The sequence below is a fragment of the Mandrillus leucophaeus genome, unplaced genomic scaffold (assembly GCF_000951045.1).
Source record: "Mandrillus leucophaeus isolate KB7577 unplaced genomic scaffold, Mleu.le_1.0 Scaffold143, whole genome shotgun sequence".
NCBI lineage: Eukaryota > Metazoa > Chordata > Mammalia > Primates > Cercopithecidae > Mandrillus > Mandrillus leucophaeus.
Window position 1 is genome coordinate 4,737,359 of NW_012101399.1, and position 19,613 is coordinate 4,756,971.

General features: G+C 39.1%; 1 protein-coding gene and 1 long non-coding RNA gene across 3 annotated transcripts; one reads left to right on the top strand and one right to left on the bottom strand.

Moving 5' to 3' along the window:
* Positions 1-1,386: 1,386 nt before the first annotated feature.
* Positions 1,387-4,175, bottom strand: LOC105535233. The gene is made up of 2 exons (XR_001005400.1): positions 3,962-4,175; positions 1,387-2,091 (listed from the first exon to the last, which is right to left on the bottom strand). It is a non-coding gene; the product is annotated as an uncharacterized LOC105535233 (long non-coding RNA).
* Positions 3,729-19,608, top strand: OSGEPL1 (O-sialoglycoprotein endopeptidase-like 1). 2 transcript variants are annotated; one of them, XM_011974255.1, is made up of 9 exons: positions 3,729-4,270; positions 5,328-5,568; positions 10,716-11,103; positions 11,918-12,122; positions 12,199-12,347; positions 13,268-13,398; positions 13,523-13,594; positions 15,620-15,726; positions 19,098-19,608. In XM_011974255.1, the coding sequence occupies exons 2-8, from the start codon at positions 5,348-5,350 to the stop codon at positions 15,696-15,698; spliced, it is 1,245 nt and encodes a 414-aa protein (XP_011829645.1). In that variant the 5' UTR covers positions 3,729-4,270; positions 5,328-5,347; the 3' UTR covers positions 15,699-15,726; positions 19,098-19,608. The 2 variants fall into 2 exon arrangements, with proteins under 2 accessions (XP_011829645.1, XP_011829646.1); XM_011974256.1 differs by having other exon boundaries at positions 3,742-3,788; positions 18,925-19,608.
* The last annotated feature ends 5 nt before the right edge of the window (positions 19,609-19,613 follow it).

Genomic DNA, 19,613 nt, shown 5'->3' on the forward strand with positions numbered 1-19,613 from the left:
ATTACATCCTAGATGAATCTTGAAGACATTATGACGTGAAATAAGTCACAAAATGACACATACTGTGTTATCTCACTTTTATGAATTCCTAGAGTAATCAAATTCAAAGACAAAGTGGAATGGTGGTTGCTAAGGGTTGGAAGGCAGAAGGAATGGGAGCTTATTGGTTTCTGGGTTTTTTTGTTTTGTTTTGTTTTGTTTTTTGAGATGGAGTCTCCCTCTGTTGCCCAGGCTGGAGTGCAGTGGCACAATCCCAGCTCACTGCAACCTCTGCTTCCCGGGTTCAAGTGAATCTCATGCCTCAGCCTCCCACTTATCTGGGATTACAGGCATTCATCACCACACCAAGCTAATTTTTGTATTTTTAGTAGAGACGGCCATCGTGTTAGCCTGGCTGGTCTCGAACTCCTGACCCCAGGTAATCCACTCACCTCAGCCTCCCAAAGTGCTGGGGTTACAGGAGCGAGCTACTGTGCCCAGCTGGGAGCTTACTGTTTAATGGGTACAGAATTTCAGTTTGGGAAGAAGAAAAGGTTCTGGAGCTAGATGGTAGTCATGGTTGCATAGCAATGTGAATGTACTTAGTTCCTTTGAACTTAAAAATGGTTAAAATGGTAAATTTTGTTATGTAAATCCTACCGCAATAAAGTTCACAAAAGTTAATCTGTAAAATAAGCATAATGGCTCAGCAAACAAAACCCAAAATATCTTCCAAAGACCTGATTGACAGTATTACCACTGATGAAAGAATGTTCCACATCAAGAGATACTGGTCAGCAAAGAAAATTTAAGAGGAGAAAGGATGGGCTGGCGCAGCGCGGTGGCTCATGCCTGTAATCCCGGCACTTTGGGAGGCCGAGGCGGGTGGATCACGAGGTCAAGAGATGGAGACCACCCTGGCCAACATGATGAAACCCCGTCTCTACTAAAAATACAAAAAGCTGGGCGTGGTGGCGCGCGCCTGTAGTCTCAGCTACTCAGGAGGCTGAGGTAGGAGAATCACTTGAACCCGGGAGGCAGAGGTTGCAGTGAGCCGAGATCATGCTAGTGCAATCCAGCCTGGCAACAGAGCGAGACTTGGTCTCAAAAAAAAAAAAAATGGAGAAAGGAAAATGGCAATGTATTTTTAGCACTAGCCAACTCAAAGAATGTAAGACACATATGTGACTCAAGTGGAAAGGGCTGCATCAGGCTTGAAATATTAGCCATTAAAAGCACCAAACTCATGTCTATTGTTTCCATTCCATATTTACCAAGCAATCTTCTGATTATAATGTGGATTTAGCCTTCATTGTAATTTGGTCAATAGAAGGAAGATAATGACCGGCAAACTCAACTATCCTAGCTCCTCCATAATTGCATTTCTCATAAACGAATACATTAGTATTAATGGCTTTTACACACCATTTTATTAGCAATTTGTGGTGGGTAACTCAGTACTCCCAAGTCCAGTCACTTCCAGACCTGATAAACCAATTTCAAGCCTATAAAATAATCAGATATTGAAACTTAAGTAATCATACTATGGGCCTGCCAGGCTGTGCATACATCTGTGGCAAGCAAACGTGGCTTTCCCCAAGTAATACCCCTCTCTGAATGCACTTTCCATTCACTTTTCCATAATTCTGTATTGCATTTTGTCTTCTGCCTATAGACTCAGATCCTTGAGAACAGACAATGGACCTTATCTGTATCCTTAATAACTAATAAAGTTCCTAGCACAAAGGAAATAACCCAATAAATCCGTAATAAATGAAAATAAAACCTAACCTAGTAGAACATAATTAGGAAATAAATATTGAAAATTAAGATTTGGGCCAGGCGCAGTGGCTCACGCCTGTAATTCCAGCACTTTGGGAAGCCGGGGCAGCTGCATCACGAGGTCAGGAGTTCGAAACCAGCCTAGCCAACATAGTGAAATGTCATCCCTACTAAAAATACAAAAATTAGCTGGGCATGGTGGCGGGCACCTGTAGTCCCAGCTACTCGGAAGGCTGAGGCAGGAGAATCGCTTGAACCCAAGAGGTGGAGGTTGCAGTGAGCTGAGATGACACCACTGCACTCCAGCCTGGTGACAGAGTGAGACTCCATCTAAAAAAAAAGAAAAAAGATTCTTCTATGTATTAATATATAATATGTATTAATAATACAATTTTCCTCTGAAGGCTACAAATGGAAAGTTAGACACGCAGTATCTGAGACAAAATAAGCATATCTAGATACAGCTGGAACTCTTGATTTATGTTAAGCTTACATAGGCCATATTTGTTGAGAATGCCCATGAGTGGCATTCTAGCTGTATGTGCATAAAAGTACAGACAGGACTCAGCATACATGCCTTTCCCCCAGTAACCCTCTCCTATGTTACAATAAGAACATACAAAATGTACACCTTTGCTAAATACATGGGACTTGTATAAGTGCCACTTCACATATATTCGGTCAAGGGAAAGATAAAATTCCTTACTAATGTGCCCTAGAGTTCTCCTGTTTCACATAATACAGCATTCGGACTCAACACTGGCCAAGAGTGCCTAGATGAGGAATCTACCAATGATAGCACACGCAGGATCTTGCTTGTCTTGACAGCACAGAAGAGCATTGGGATACACCTGCTGAACATAATTGGAATTGTAAGAAAAATAATACCTGATGTGAAAGGTTTTATGTTCAAACTGGATTCCAGTGTATAACAGAAATAACCTCTGACCCCTCTAACAGTATGACTAATTTTTCTTAACCTTTAGGTTTTAATTTTTCTTTTTTTCCTTTTTTAGGCCAACAGTGCACCCTAGAGAAAATGTGAGTTATTTTCTCTTCTAGCAGTTAAGAAAACACTCCAGTGCCAGATGGCCTGACTTCTAATCCTAGCTTTGCTTTTCCTAGTTGTGTGACCTCCAAAGCACCCAAAATCTGTGGCCCAGTTGCCTGTAAAATGAGGACAGAAACTACTTCATGGGATTGTGAAAGAAATTAATCTACAACAGGTGCCTGGTATATAGTGCCACTTTATCATTATTGTTATTGTTATACATAAATGAAATTTTTGAAAAACACAAATTCCAACTAAAAAACCTCAACCATATTCTGGCAATTATTTACTTATTTATCTGTATCTACCTCTAGACTGTACTCTGGCTTCCTAACATGTTGTTATGGGATTTACTCATCTTTTATACCCAGAGCTTCACAACGTGCAAAGTGCAGGTATATATGCCAGCCCTGTACAACAGTGGATTCTAAGGTCCTTGCTTACTAAAATCTTAAATACCAGCGTGGGAGAAGACTGACTCTTGAACTAAATCTGTTCAAACAATGTTCATAACAAAGTTCACAAACCAATAAAAGAAAAAAAAAAGAAAAGCAGGTGCAAGACTCTGAAAACATACCATGCTGAATTTCGTGTACATAGTAAGCAAGGACAATAAAATGCATTATGAAAATAGGATTTTTTAAGGCAACTGAATATTTACCACAGCCTTTTTTTTTTTTTTTTTTTTTTTTAGACAGAGTCTCCCTCTGTAGATCAGGCTAGAGTGCAGTGGCGCGATCTCGGCTTACTGCTACCTCCGCCTCCCGGGTCCCAGTTCAAGCAGTTCTCCTGCCTCAGTCTCCCGAGTTTTGTTTTGTTTTGTTTTGTTTTAATTGTAAAAATAAGCCAGTCCCTTTCTTCCTAGTGAAGTGGGAGAAACGGTTTACACTGTCCGACCAGAAACACTTCCGTTCTCTGGGACTCCTGCTAGGGGGTGCCGCTAGATTCCATCCTATTTCTCCGATACAAGTATCAGGTACCTCACCCCTACCTTTAGATTTGGTGATAATTCCCTTAAAAATAGAATGACGAATAATCTACCCCATCCTTTTCTCACAGTAGCAACCAAATTCCAGCCAAGGGCAAAAAAAAAATTACTTTTTAATGTAGCTTAGTGTTTGGAACTTGATGTTGCGTAGTCAGACAAACCTGTATTCGGTCTCCGCTGGATCAGTCACTGGCTGTGTAATTTTACAGAACTCTCATCACCTGCAAATCTGGGGGGAAATGCGGGCGCGCACAGAGAGCGTTTCGGGCAAAGACGGCCTTTAAGCTTTTCTTCACTAAGCGTGCGGCTCTCCAGTGAAACAGCAGCTAACTCTGGAAGGGACCTTGCACGGTGTCGATGACATCACTTCCGGGCGCCAGGTTCGGGTTTTCTCCTGCAGCAATAAGGGCAGTCGACAGTCTTTACTAGGGAAAGGAGACAAGTGCTGGCTACTACCGCCCAAGAGGAAGGTGGGTGAAATTGCTCACTCTTCACCCCACTGACGCTTTTGCGCATCTGGAAAAGCGGTTCCAGTTTGCGCCCTTCGCCGCCTTAGAGCCTACCGGAGACCAGCGCTACCCAAGTCACGTGGGTTCACACTGCAGCTTTCTTGGCCCGAAAGGGTAGTGCTTCGCACAATCCTCCCTGTCCGGATTTTGTTAATGCAAATCTAATTCCTCCACGTTGTGTCTGTTTGGGCTGCACTTGCCGCAACTGCCCTCTGCAAATAGGTCGCTCATCTCTAATCCCTGGGATGCCCTGTGTCCCTTTAGTGTGGTGGAGAAAGAACCTGCTTTAACACCCAGAAAGTTTTATAACGGATGATATGGGGGCATGAAATTAGGTACTTCGCAGTGTGAAAATACTAGTGTGCTTTAGTGATGGGCTGCTATTATTTTGGGGAAAAAGGATTTGGGAAGATCCTTGTTATGACAAAACCTATAGCAGAAAGTGGAGATTTAATTTCAAAGATTGTAATTAAGGATAAAATAGGTGTTAGGTTGCAGTTGGTAAGTGTGTGTGTGTTTATGTTAACTCTTGTTTTTGAACCAAATGATCCAGTTTTATTTTGAAAGGTGTTTTTAGGAAATAGAATACATTAACAGTATTTTTATCTGTTCCATCTGCCTTTGTTGTTTGATTCTTGTTAGAAAAATCCATATTTTGTCTTAATTTTAGCTGTCAGAAAATAAATAGCACTTTTCAGAGGACTCTATCGTACTGTATATTAGCTGTCGTACTCTATATTATCGTACTGTATATTAGCTGTCTTAATAATAAGTCTTTTGGTAGGAACAGCATGCAAGTAATAATAATACTAAAAAATTTTATATCTGACCCGTTTTCCCCCTTGGAGAATATTATATTCATTCATAATATTATTTATATTCACATGTTGCTATAGCCTTTACAAAATTTTGGTGAGTTTTTACAAACTGTCCTGTAATTCTATAAAACTATATATTGAAAAATAAGCTGGCTAATGTCAGATGCAAATAATAAGTTGTTTCTGTAATTCTGTTTCAGGAATTATCTATAGAGTAAGTATGCTAATCTTGAATAAGACAGCAGGAGTTTTTTTTAAACCATCAAAAAGGAAAGTTTATGAATTTTTAAGAAGTTTTAATTTTCATCCTGGAACACAATTTCTTCACAAAATAGTATTGGGAATTGAAACCAGTTGTGATGATACAGCAGCTGCTGTGGTGGATGAAACTGGAAATGTGTTGGGAGAAGCAATACATTCCCAAACTGAAGTTCATTTAAAGTAAGTAGACATTATCTTAGTCATTTCCACTTTTTTGGAAAAAGTAAAATCATTCTTTTGTATTTGTCATATATAAAAGTTTTCAGGAGCTGCTGTCTTATTCCTTTTTGCAAACACTTTTAATAACTGCTATTTAGAAAACCTCAAACACCTCATCTTGGCTTTTAAGGGTCTTCACAATAAGGTCCCAACCTTAACTAATCCTGTTGCCAAAAGATACTGAGCTCATTCCCAGCTTCAGTATTTATCGATGATTTTCCTTCAGTAATGCATTCCTTCTTTTCTCCACTTCTATGTTTCATGGTCTCAGCTGAAGTCCTAGGAAAACTGTGTTAGTCATTGAAAAAAAAAAATCCTGTTCATATTTATACATATAAGTTGTGTTAGTACTTAAATAAATAATAATACACTGTTGTATTAAAGCATAGAATGGTGCAAGGATTGTAAACAGAGATGTTTGTGGAGGGCCACCAGGCAGGTTACCTCAATAAATGGACAAGATAAAAAGTGGAAAATGTCTGGAGGAAGTCACCACTCAGCTCTAGCCAGTTGTCATGCGGGAATGCAGGACCTGTGTTATTAGATTATTATAGTTTTCAAGAGAAAATGGAAATCCAGATTTTTTTTGTCTGTGTAAGACAGAGTCTCACTCTGTCACCAGGCTGGAGTGCAGTGGCATGATCTCAGCTCACTGCAACCTCCGGCGATTCCCGTCTCAGCCTCCCAAGTAGCTGGGACTACCTGCACGCATCACCACGCCCAGCTAATTTTTTGTATTTTAGTAGAGACAGGGTTTCACCATGTTGGCCATGATGGTCTCGATCTCCTGACCTCGTGATCCACCTGCCTCAGCCCCCCAAAGTGTGGGGATTACAGCATGAGCCACTGCGCCTGGCCGGAAATCCAGATTTTTAATGTTGTATTTCCAGATTTTTAAAATTAGTAGCTAATTTAAAATATATTAAAATACTCTACAGATGAGTATGCCTTTAAGCTATCAATTGACAACATCTGAATAGTGAAAAAGCCTGGTATTTTGGAATGACAGTCCTGTATTTGAATCCTGAATTAAGCAGTTGGTATTGGCTCTGTAACTGTAGGCAAGTTCCATATCCTCTCTGATTCTGTTTTCACATCAGTAAAATAGGAAAATTGGCTGGGCGCAGTGGCTCACGCCTGTAATCCCAGCACTTTGGGAGGCCACAGTGGGCGATCACGAGGTCAGGAGATTGAGACCATCCTGGCTAACATGGTGAAGCCCCGTCTCTACTAAAAATACAAAAAAAAAATTAGTCGGGCGTGGTGGTGGGCGCCTGTAGTCCCAGCTACTCAGGAGGCTGAGGCAGGAGAATGGCATGAACCCGGGAGGCGGAGCTTGCAGTGAGCCGAGATCACACCACTGGACTTCAGCCTGGGTGACAGAGGGAGACTCCGTCTCAAAAAATAATAATAAGTAAATAAAATAACATCTGCCTTATAGAATTACGGGAGGGTGGCGTTAGAAATGATATATGTAAAGAGGCAGATTAAGCCTCAAACAATAACTATGTGAAAGGGACTGTGTTGGATATTAGTAAGGCACTGTGAAGTACTGCAAAGTCCTTGGTTTCAGGAAGCTTAACTCGATTATGGAGACATGATGTCTAGACCTACAAGGAGAATTAATAGTGCAAGGCAGCATAAGGTAAAACAAGTGGTGCAGACAGTAACTAGTATTACCGTGCCTTCACAGTCCTTTCAGTTTTTCCTGAGTGCACTGAACTTTTGAACATGTAAAAGTTAATGGCACAGAAAGGACTACCCTGACCACTTTATCTAAATTAGGTACTCCCATCCTGTTTATTCTGTATTATCATATCCTGCATGTTTTCTTTGTAATATTTTCACAATTTATACATTTGCTTGTGTATGTATAATCGCAGTAGAGTCTAAGTGCCATGGTGACAGGGGCCATGTCTATATTATCCACTATGCTATACCTAGTGCCCAACACAATGTTTGACGCATCACAGGTGTTCAGTGGCCTTTCGTTAGGCCTTCAGTGAATGGAGATGGAAAGAATATTATAAACTGGCTGTGTTAGTTCATTCTTGCATTGCTATAAAGAAATACCTGAGACTGGGTAATTTATAAAGAAAAGAGGTTTAATTGGTTCACGTTTCCACAGGCTGTGTAGGAAACATGGCAGCATCTGCTTCTGGAGAGGCCCCAGGGAGCTTTTACTCATGAGGGAAGGCAAAGTGGGAGTAGGCATCTTACATGGCAGGAGCAGGACCAAAAGAGAGGGGTGAGGTGCTACACACTTTTTTTTTTTTCTTTTGAGATGGAGTTTCACTCTTGTTGCCCAGGCCAGAGTGCAATGGTATGATCTCGGCTCACCACAACCTCTGCCTCCTGGATTCAAGCGATTCTCCCCGCTCAGCCTCTGGGTAGCTGGGATTATAGGCATGCTCCACCATGACCGGCTAATTTTGTATTTTTAGTAGAGATGGGGTTTCTCTGTGTTGGTCAGGTTGGTCTCGAACTCCCGACCTCAAGTGATCCACCCGCCTAGGCCTCCCAAAGTCCTGGGATTACAGGCGTGAACCACCGCGCCTGGCCCACACTTTAAAACAACCAGATCTCATGAGAACTCATTGACTATGGTGACACAGTACCAAGGGGAAAATATGCCCCCATGATGTAGTTGCCTCCCACCAGGCCCCATCTCCAACACTGGGAATTACCATTCTACATGAGATTTGGGCAGGGACACAGATTCAAACCATATCACTAAGTGAGCATTGTCAGCAAAGGCAAAGAAGTGAGAAGTACTGGACATTCAGTTTAGCTAGACCATAGGTCACTTAAGGAGACTACTGGGCAAATAGGCTTCAGTGATACCATTCACCTGGCGCATCTCAGCACTTTTTGAATACCTATAGCTGCCAGGCAATACTTGGGGCATTGGGGGTGCAAATATAAATGAGACATATGACCCTTGCCTTTGAACAGCTCACCATATAAGTGGGTTAGAGTGTAGGCTTATATTCTGGTTCAGCCATTTACTAGGCTTATATTCTGGTTCAGCCATTTACTACATTTGATACTGTGCACAATTTTTTGTGCCTCAGTTTCCTTATCTGTTAAATGATAATAATTACCACTAATTCAAATTAGTGTTGTGAATATTAAGTGTGAATTCCTTTAAAGCTTTTGGGGCATTCTTGATGAATAGCAATGGCTGAATACAAGCTAGCTATTAGTAACAATAGTAGTTCTACTACTACTATCAGTAAAAGTGAAGAAGACAGTAAGCAGACCATTGTGAAACAGAATGGAAAGTGCAGTAATAGAGGATTACTTGGCAGGAGGAGTCCCTTTTTCCAAGCCAGAAACCTGAAGGACATCCTTGACTTCTCCCTCACCATTCCACATCCAAATCAGTCATTCATAGTAAATCCATCTCCCAAATATTTTTTGCAACTTTCCTCTGCTTTCTCACTGATTGAGTTCAATCCTTTATTGTCTTTTGCATAGACACTTGGCTATAGCTTCAAGCCTCAGTGGTTTCCCTGCCTCTTTATTAGCTTTGTTCCCTAATCCACACTCCATACTGTCTACAAATCATAGTAAGACAAAAATACATTGTTATTATTAATTCTTTGAGAATAAAGCCATGTTCTTATTTGGCCCTAGTGTTTAGCATAATCCCTGGAAGATAAAATACACAGAAAAGGCATAGAAAGGAAAGAAGGGAGGCAAGACAGAGAAGGAAGGAATGAGTGGCAGGGAGATAATTTAGATTTGATGCCTCCCAAATTCCACGAAACTAAAGGTTTTGAGTAGGGGAATAACAGGAGTAGCACTGTGCTTTAGAGTATTCTCTGGCAGCAATATAGGATGGACTCTAAGGATCAAAGGACGTAGTTAGGAAAGTACAATTAGAAGACTGTTGAATAAATAGACTGAGATGAGGGCTTTTGAGACTTGGCAGTGGGAGTGGTGATAAACTTAAATGGAGAGAGTGAAGGAGAGAAAGGAAGTAAAGATGAACTTTGAAACCCAAGGGTTATCTGATGCCACTAACAAAGATGAGGAATATAAGAGAAAAAGTAGCTTTGAAGAATTAAGGAAAATTATATTACAATGTGGATGTGTTGAAATCAGATCATTTCATTTATATCCCCCTCATTGCCTGAAACAATATTTTAATTACTCAGCAAATATTCATTGAATGCACTTACTGAGGATTTTCATTTCTACACATAGAACTAGTAGGTCTTGCAACATCAAATATTTGAAGATGTTTTTTTTGAAACTAGCAGGGCAATTTGCAGACTCTATTTTATTGCTCTAGTTCTCATATTGTAAATCAATCACATGGTAGCAAATTTGTTGCTAGCAAATTTGTCTCTTAGTTCTTTACACTTGACATCTGGAGTGGCCATCCACCATCCTACATGGACCAAAAATCCAAATTACCAACTCTGAGCACCAGATTCCCAAACTGTATTTCAGGATTGCAAGCCATCTGCTGTCCTGCTGTGACCTCAATTGGAATGTGTTTTAAAATAAACTCATCTCCTTTATAAAACTGTCTTCATGTTTGTCTTTTAGAATTTCTTTTCTCCCAGTCATTCCAGCTGAATAGCTGAACAAACTTTGATGCCTTAGTCCCCCTGTCCCCTTATATTCAATTCAATTAGTTATTACAGTTCTTAAGGTTCTCTGTCCCTTTCTTTCCATTTCCACAATCACCCAGTTTAAGATATAATCATTTTACACAAATACTTTCACAGTAATCTCTCTTAAATTCTTCTGTCAGCAAGGAAATTAATTTTCCTTAAATACAATTTTTTCCTGTCCTTCCCATGCTCAAAACTTGTCTGGAATGCTTTGCAAGATTATTTTGGTGATTTCATTTGTCAACAAACAAATCCATGAGATTTTGTTGTGCATAAGTTGAAAAAGTCAGAAATATTATCCCCTTAATTACTGCTTACTGAGTTTTAACCATAGTGTGCTATGTTAGAAGGCACACAATTAGAAAATATTTGACTTAGCTATGTAATGATTAACTTGAAGACATGCCTTTAACTGTAATATATTATCAGTTTTCCTCATTTTTACAATCTTAAAACTACAAAAAGCTGTCTTTCTTTCAGAACAGGTGGGATTGTTCCTGCAGTAGCTCAACAGCTTCACAGAGACAATATTCAACGAATAGTACAAGAAGCTCTTTCTGCCAGTAGAATCTCACCAAGTGACCTCTCAGCAATTGCAACTACCATAAAACCAGGACTTGCTTTAAGCCTGGGAGTGGGCTTATCATTTAGCTTACAGCTGGTAGGACAGTTAAAAAAGCCATTCATTCCCATTCACCATATGGAGGCTCATGCACTTACTATTAGGTTGACCAATAAAGTAGAATTTCCTTTTTTAGTTCTTTTGATTTCTGGAGGTCACTGTCTGTTGGCATTAGTTCAAGGAGTTTCAGATTTTCTGCTTCTTGGAAAGTCTTTGGACATAGCACCAGGTGACATGCTTGACAAGGTAATTATTTAAGAATTAATTTCTCCATTCTTTTTTGTTACGTTGTCCATTTCAACTAAGTAGCAATCGATGTGCTACCAACATTCACCTAAATATTTCTGAATGATATCTTAATAAACTGAAAAAAATTCACAATGGTAAGAAAAAATACAAAGAGTAGTACACAATTGTATAATTCTTAGCCTTTCCTAATAAAATGTTAAGAGGTTCATATCTGTACATAAAAGCTGAAATAGTTTGCAGATACAGTTATGTATTTTGTCAAATAATATATGTGAAAGAACGTGCTTTGTAAACTAACATACTGCAAAAAAGGTAAAATAAGAGAACATATATAGATTAACATGACATTAAAGATGCAATGCACAGAATTAAATCACAATTGCTGACACCACAGACAGGTAGGGTTTTTCCCCCCCGCCCTTTGTTTTAGAATACTACAGAGGCTACTGCCATATATATAAAAACACTGCTTTCCACAGTGAAATAATAGGAAGAAAGTATAGGACAAGTTCTTATTATTGACATTCATCATTAAGCAGTCATTGTCAACTTCAAGCCTATTTTCCAACCCCAATAGAAGAGCAAACGTAGATGGGGCAGTGATTGGCCTCTTATTGTTTGGGTCATCATAAGGAGCAGAGTTGTCTGCTTACCTGAATATCAGCTGTAGTCTATATTTGCCAAAGTATAGTATGTTTTATTCATTCAGGGGCGTTTTGTTCTGTTAGTAATTTTCAATTCATTTCCTTTGCATCTTTTCGTTTCAAAGTATTTAATTTTATGACTCTAAAAAAATATAATTTTTTGATAGGTGGCAAGAAGACTTTCTTTAATAAAACATCCAGAGTGCTCCACCATGAGTGGTGGGAAAGCCATAGAACATTTGGCCAAACAAGGAAATAGATTTCATTTTGACATCAAACCTCCCTTGCATCGTGCTAAAAACTGTGATTTTTCTTTTACTGGACTTCAACAAGTTACTAATAAAAGAATAATGAAAAAGGAAAAAGAGGAAGGTATATTTCTAATTAGTAAAGTTGAACAGATAAATGTTCCTGGATTGTGCCTAAAAATGCCTGCTCATTTCTGCAGGTATTGAGGAGGGGCAAGTCCTGTCTTCAGCTGCAGACATTGCTGCCACAGTACAGCACACAATGGCATGTCATATTGTGAGAAGAACACATCGGGCTATTCTGTTTTGTAAGCAGAGAGACTTGTTACCTCAAAATAATGCAGTACTGGTAAGTTTTATCTCATTTTAAAGTAATAGTTACACTTTGCAATATGTTACTTTTTTCCCAAGACCTTGACCTAGTGTTTAGGATGAACAGATCTTTATGCCCTATGCTAGCCCTGACAGTATGAAATTATGCAGGATAGGAAAGACTAACAGCCATTTCTTGTACTAGTTTGGCAGCTTCATGGGACATCTGTGTAACTTCTATGGCTCATAAGTCTAAGATCGCATCCTCTTGGATTTAAAAGAGGGCTTACAATAAAGAAAGTAAATGCAGTAACTGCTATCACTATTTTTAGAAAAATAGATGGATTTCCTTCATCCTTTGATGAAATTCCTTTGTTTTTTAATAAGCCAGTCAAATTTAGCAGTGGGAGATGGTATACCAACTTTCGTGACACTAATGTTGATAAATCCACTATATTGTACCAGCTGAAATCCCTTTAATTGTGTTTAAAAGCCTTGAGACAAACATCCTGTTTAACTGTAGCTTAAACTTTATTCATTTAAAAATTATAAACTAAAGTGGGAAAATGTTTAAATGGTGGTAATTCATAGATGGAATTTTACTTGGATATCAAAGAATAATCTTTTCAGAGTTATGTAGTAAAATGCACAAAATATTTAATAAAAAAAATTCAGAGTCTAAAATGGTGTTCTATGATTGTGATTATATTAAATAAATATTTAGATGAAAGGTTGGAAGAAAATATACAAAAATGCTAGTAATGTTTGTATGCTATTAGAATTGTTAGTAATTTTTTCTTTCCAAATTTTTATTATATAGATACATCATTTGCCCATTACCAATCTCAAAATGGAATAGTTTATTATTGTATAATGCTGATATTTTCCCCAGGTTTAATTAGCAGCTTGGTTCCTATCCATATATGATAGTTATTTTGGTTTTCTCAATTCCTTCAGGTTGCATCTGGTGGTGTTGCAAGTAACTTCTATGTCCGCAGAGCTCTGGAAATTTTAACAAACGCAACACAGTGCACTTTGTTGTGTCCTCCTCCCAGACTGTGCACTGATAATGGCATTATGATTGCATGGTAGGCCACAGGATATATGTGCTTCACTCGTAACTATGTAAATATTAATTGCCGTTTTATCATACTAAACCTTCTTCCTTCAGATCTTGGAGCTATTGATTTTATTTTAATGATTCTTATTTAGGAACGGTATTGAAAGACTACGTGCTGGCTTGGGCATTTTACATGACATAGAAGGCATCCGCTATGAACCAAAGTACGTGATATCATTCATGATCTTTATGCAAGTTACATTACTTAAGACAAAGCCTGGATTTTGCCTTTATATATGAGGTTTTCATTGACATTCTGGTGGTACTTGAAGGAAAGTTACATAAATTTCTTTCATGAACCTAGTTAAGGTTGATACCATATGAGAAATATTTTTGCTATAGTATCAAATTATAAAAATCTTGACAAGTTTAGGTGAGTTAGAAACAGGTCATGAATAAGAGTGATGAATTCCCTCCTTTGGAACTAGAATGTAAACTGTGTCCATGGCCTGGACTTTGGCAATGTCAGGAACATCTCAGAACCAGCAGGTATGCTGGGAAATTTAAGGAAAACATGCAGAAAGCATTCAGGTGTGAGAGTGGGTTGTGATTATGCTTTCACACAGGCAGCTGAGAATTGGCCAAAAGATAGCTGTTTCCTGCAAGCCTTATTTCCTCTCCCAAATCAAAGTTCCAGTGAATAGCACAGCTTTTTCTTTTACTTTTTTTTTTTTTTTTTTTTTTTTAGAGTCTCACTGTGTCACCCAGGCTAGAGTGCAGTGGTGCATTCTCGGCTTACTGCAACCTCTGCTTCCCGCATTCAAGTGACTGTCATGCCTCAGCCTCCTGAGTAGCTGGGATTATAGGTTCACACAGCTGTGCCCAGCTAATTTTTTGTATTTTTAGTTTTTGGGTTTTGCCATGTTGGCCAGGCTGGTCTCAAACTCCAGGTCTCAAGTGTTCCACCCACTTCAGCCTCCCAAAATGCTGGGATGACAGGTGTGAGCCACCATTGCCTGGCTGGTTTTTCAAATTACTATCAAATTCTGTTATAAGTTAATTCTGGAATAGTAAAAGACAATTATTTTCATAATCTAACATAATTATATTTTGAACACTGTTTCATCTGATGTTTTAACTTGTCAGCACTGGCCAGGCACAGTGGCTCATGCCTGTAATCCCAGCACTTTGGGAGGCTGAGGCGGGCAGATCACCTGAAGTTAGGAGTTCAAGACCAGGCTGGCCAACATGGTGAAACCCCATCTCTACTGAAAATACAAAAATTAGCCAGGTGTAGTGGCAGGCGCCTGTAATCGCAGCTACTCGGGAGGCTGAGGCAGGAGAATTGCTTGAATCCTCGAGGCGGAGGTTGTAGTAAGCTGAGGTCACACCACTGCACTCCAGCCTGGGTGACAGAGCGAGACTCCATCTCAAAAAAAAAAAAAAAAAAACACACACACACACACACACAACTGTCAGCATTATATTCCGTAACTTGACAGTTGTGCTATATATGAATTACATGTATGCTGATCATGAATGAACTGAATTGAGTTAGTAGTACTGGAAGGCATCCCTTTGATACCTTGTCTCAGATAGAGTATATCCTCTGATTCAGTTGTGTCACCTTGTGGCAGTGTTGAGGCTGGAGATGATGGCTTTTTCCAGGTTGGGATTCAGTCAAAGCAAAGCCTTATCTTGGACAACATGGTAGAAAAGCAGAAATCTGAAGCAAAAATTAGTTACTGAGGAGGAACAGAAAAAGACAGCAGGAACTAAGACCTCTTTGGCTAGTAATGGCAAAGGATGGTAGAAAAGGGGCAAGGCAGCTTTTGAAACTTCAGAGAAGAACCTATAGAAACCTAGGACATTTCCAAAATGTGAATGGACACAGGTTTGACTTTAGCTGTATGGCAAACATGTTTTTACCTTTTTAGCTTTGTAGAGAATTATAAGACATTTTTCATTATTTTTATATTTCATTTTATGTTTTTAACTTATTTACAGTATTTGAGAGCAGTAAAACTTTCTTTCAAGAACATCTCAAAAGTTAGATTTCTTATTGAGACTAGCTTTCATTATCCTGACTTGAGGTCCCGGTATATTTGTAAGTATTTAAGAATCATTACCACATATGATGAATTAAACATTTGATATTTATATTGTCATAATTCTAAGCAAATAGTCTGCAGAACTAGTGATGGATCATGAAGCAAATAAATAATATGATTTGTCTGCTTATGATGTAGATGTCCTCTTGGAGTAGACATATCAAAAGAAGTTGGAGAAGCTGCCATAAAAGTACCACAATTAAAAATGGAGATATGATTTCTGCTGTTCAAAAAAGTCCCTAAAGGTAGCGTTAATGTTAAAATTAAGTTTTTATTATTTTGTGTATCAAATTGTAGAAGATATATAATATTAATTATTCATCAAGACTTTCTTATTTTCTTTTTAAGTTTGATGTTTTACCTGCTCTTCTGAGATACTGTACTGTATTAAAGCCTTACAAGGGAACATAGTTTTTTTTTTTTTTTAATTATTAAAAACCAAAATAAAACATCTTTTGAGAAAGGAATGTATTGATGTTGGCAGGTAGAAAGAAAAACTTTGGAAGAAACACAGTAATTTTGCTGAATTCTGGCCCTGTATCATCCAGGCCTAGGACTTTCCCCCACTTCCTCAAATCAGGATAGGAGAAGCTCCCTTTTAACTCCTACTGAAACAAGAACCTGACTTTATAATGAGAGAGCAGTTTTATTATTTTTTTTATCATCATTATTTTTTGGAGATAATCTCCCTCTGTCACCCAGGCTGGAGTGCAGTGGTGTGATCTCGGCTTACTGCATGCAACCTCTACTCTGGGTCCAAGTAATTCTCCTGCCTCAGCCTCCTGAGTAGCTGGGACTACAGGAGCCCACCACCACGCCTGGCTAATTTTTTGTATTTTCAGTAGAGAGAGGGTTTCACCATGTTGCCCAAGGTGGTCTTGAACTCCTGAGCTCAGGCAATCCGCCTGCCTCGGCCTCCCAAAGTGCTGGGATTACAAATGTGCATGAGAAAGCAATTTTAGATCAAAGTCATGTCAAAACAGACATTTCCAAATCAAGACAAAAGCTGAGTTTCTCTAACATAATATGTTATTAATTTTAAGAGTTCATGATTAGGTATCCTCTCTGGAGTAAACAGGATGTCTATGCATTTTTAAAAATTCATATAATTTGAGGTTTTACAATTTTGACATGTAAGTAATCCCTCAAGTATGTATTGTACGCTTTAGTTGTCCGTATACTTTCACATCAGTTATTTGAAAAATTGTATATAATCAGATGGAAATAAATGAGGGAGTTTTTTTGGATAATTTTTTTTAATCCAAACTTTGTACTGCAAATATCGTAAGATTATCACTGTTTTTCTGTCTTGACTAAAGTAACTAAATGTACAATTCTTTGAATATAACCCTCTATATCTGGAGACCTTTCTCATACATAATTTTTTATGTTTGTTTTTCTAGGCAGCATCTTGCTATGTTGCCCAGGCTGGACTAGAACTCCTAGGCTCATGTAATCCTCCAACTTCAGCCTCCAGGGCCTGACTTCTCACACATCCTTAAAAAAAAAAAAAAAAAACCGTGGAGTAATAAAAATAATCTTTTTTTTTTTTTGAGACAGAGTCTCACTCTGTTGTCCAGGCTGGAATGCAATGGCTCGATCTCGGCTCACTGCAACCTCCATCTGCCAAGTTCAAGCAGTTCTCCTGCCTCAGCCTCCCGAGTAACTGGGACTACAGGCAAGCACCACCATGCCCAGCTCATTTTTTGTATTTTTAGTAGAGATGGGGTTTCACCATGCTGGCCAGGCTGGTCTCGAACTCCTGACCACGTGATCCACCCACCTCAGCCTCCCAAAGTGCTGGGATTACAGGCATGAGCCACCATGCCCGGCCAATCAAAATAATCTTTATGGGGGGGATTTATAGGAGAAGTAGTATACATTTTAGGAGTGGTAGGATGGTCTGGCTAGGCCAAGATACTCAGGAAATATCTGGAATTGAATGCAAAGGAACTCTGATAACCGGAAAATAGTCCTAAAATATAGTCTTGAGCCTACCTGAAACCAGTTTCAGAGCTCAAAAGTTGCTCTCTAAAGGCTTTTTAAAATATCTACAGAAGCTTAATATTTCCATTGTTATGAATTCTTATCCTTAATGGTGCTGGATAACACAATTTATTACTTGAATATGTATCCCTTTCTAGTATAAAATAGACCATTTCCCTCCGCATTTCCTATATTTTAGTCAATCCACCAGAAAGTTGTAACTCAGCACCATTAAGATAATTTAGAATTAAATATGAAGATTAAAGACGTCTCTTATTTTTCAGTGGTTAAGAACACAGGCTTTGCATGGTAGCTCATCCTAGTGCTTTGGGAGGCCAAGGGAGGAGGATCACTTGAGGCCAGGAATTTGGGACCAGCCTGGGCAACACAGCAGAGACCTCAGCCTCCTGAGTAGCTAAGGCTACAGGTCTGTACCACCACACTCAGCATAACAGAGACCGAGGACCTGTAGCCCTAGCCACTCAGAAGGCTGAGGTGGGATGATTGCTTTGAATCCAGGAGTTATAGGCTACAGTGAGCTATGATTGTACTATTGCCCTCCAGCCTGGGTAATAGAGCAAGACCCTGTCAAATAAATAAATAAATAAATAATCATTCATTCACCCACTCACTCACTCACTGACTTTGGACTCTGGCACATAGAAAGCCCTAAGTGCATATCAGGGAAAATAGCTACTAATTAATATATACTTTCAATGCTTACTGCAGCCCAGGTAGAGAATGGATTACAGCAAGACCCTCAGACTGTATGAAGGCAATTCAGCAAGTAGATGGAGAAAAGGGGAGCTTTAAAGTAAACAGTGAAGCCAGGTGCAGTAGCTCACACCTGTAATCCCAGCACTTTGGGAGGCCAAGGCAGGCAGATCGCCTGATGTCAGGAGTTCAAGACCAGCCTGGCCAACATGGTGAAACCTCATCTCTACTAAAAATACAAAAATTAGCCAGGCGTGGTGGCAGGCGCCTGTAATCCCAGCTACTCAAGAGGCTGAGGCAGAATTGCCTGAACCCAGGAGGCGGAGTGAGCCGAGATCTTGCCACTGCACTCCAGCCTGGGTGACAGAGCGAGATTCCATCTCAAAAAAATAAATAAATAAGTAAAATAAAGTACACGGTGAAGTCAGGTGTTTGTATCATATTTGTCTGCAGCTGTAAAATAGGAGAAGCAGACATTGCTGTTTGAGCAAAGACATCATATGGTTCTAAGCCACGTAAGACTATTACCTTTTCCAGTTGCAAACCAAAGACACTCTATAAATAGGGAGAATGAGCAACACTGTTAGCTACAAAAGCCATACTTATGTACTTGATGGGCAGTGATTTCGGATTTTATTTTTAAATAAAACTTTTTTTCCCTTGTAAAAAATTTTTATTTTCTTTTTAAATTTTTCTTTTCTGCTTCATACACTGACTCTCAGATCTTTTTTTTTTTGAGACAGGGTCTCACTCTCGGACCTCGGCTGGTAGCAAGAGATCTACAGTAGCAAGATCACAACTCACTGCAACCCTGACTTCCTGAACTCAAGCAATCCTCCTGCCTTAGCTTCTTGAATAGCTGGGACTACAGGTGTGCATGTCCACGCCCAGCCAACTTTATTTCTATTTTTTGTAGAGACAGGCTCTTGCCATGTTGCCCGAACTGGTCCTGAACCGCTGAGTTCAAGTGATCCTCCCACCTTGGCCTCCAGAAGTGCTGGGATTACAGGTGTGAGCCACCATGCCTAGCCAAAATATTTCTTAAGTGTACATTTTGGGTCTTAGAAGACTTATACATTTGTAATATTTATTACTAAATATCTCACAGTATTATAATAAATGTTACCATGTGAGCTACTTTGAATCAGGCCTCTTGCACGCCAATTTAAAAATGTTAACTCTTGATATATACACTAGTTATACCACTCATGTCAGTCAATAAATTTTAAGGTTTAAGTGCAGGCCTTCTTTTAAAGAAATCCTACTTATTATTTGAAACCATAATTCTGATCTGATATTAAATTCCCGTAGACATGCTAAGGAAAGTCTGCTTAGTATCGAGATCAAGAACTTCCATTCAAAAAGATTATTCAGTTACGTTATTTGCATATTACCATTATTAAAAATAAAAAAAAATTTAAAAGATGGCTCA

What these genes read in the sequence shown, in the direction of transcription:
- OSGEPL1 (XM_011974255.1), top strand. Translation starts at nt 5,348, where the DNA reads ATGCTAATCTTGAATAAGACAGCAGGAGTTTTTTTTAAACCATCAAAA. An exon ending in CTCAAAATAATGCAGTACTG is followed by an intron (nt 12,348 to 13,267) that starts GTAAGTTTTATC and finishes CAATTCCTTCAG; the next exon opens with GTTGCATCTGGTGGTGTTGC. An exon ending in AATGGCATTATGATTGCATG is followed by an intron (nt 13,399 to 13,522) that starts GTAGGCCACAGG and finishes ATTCTTATTTAG; the next exon opens with GAACGGTATTGAAAGACTAC.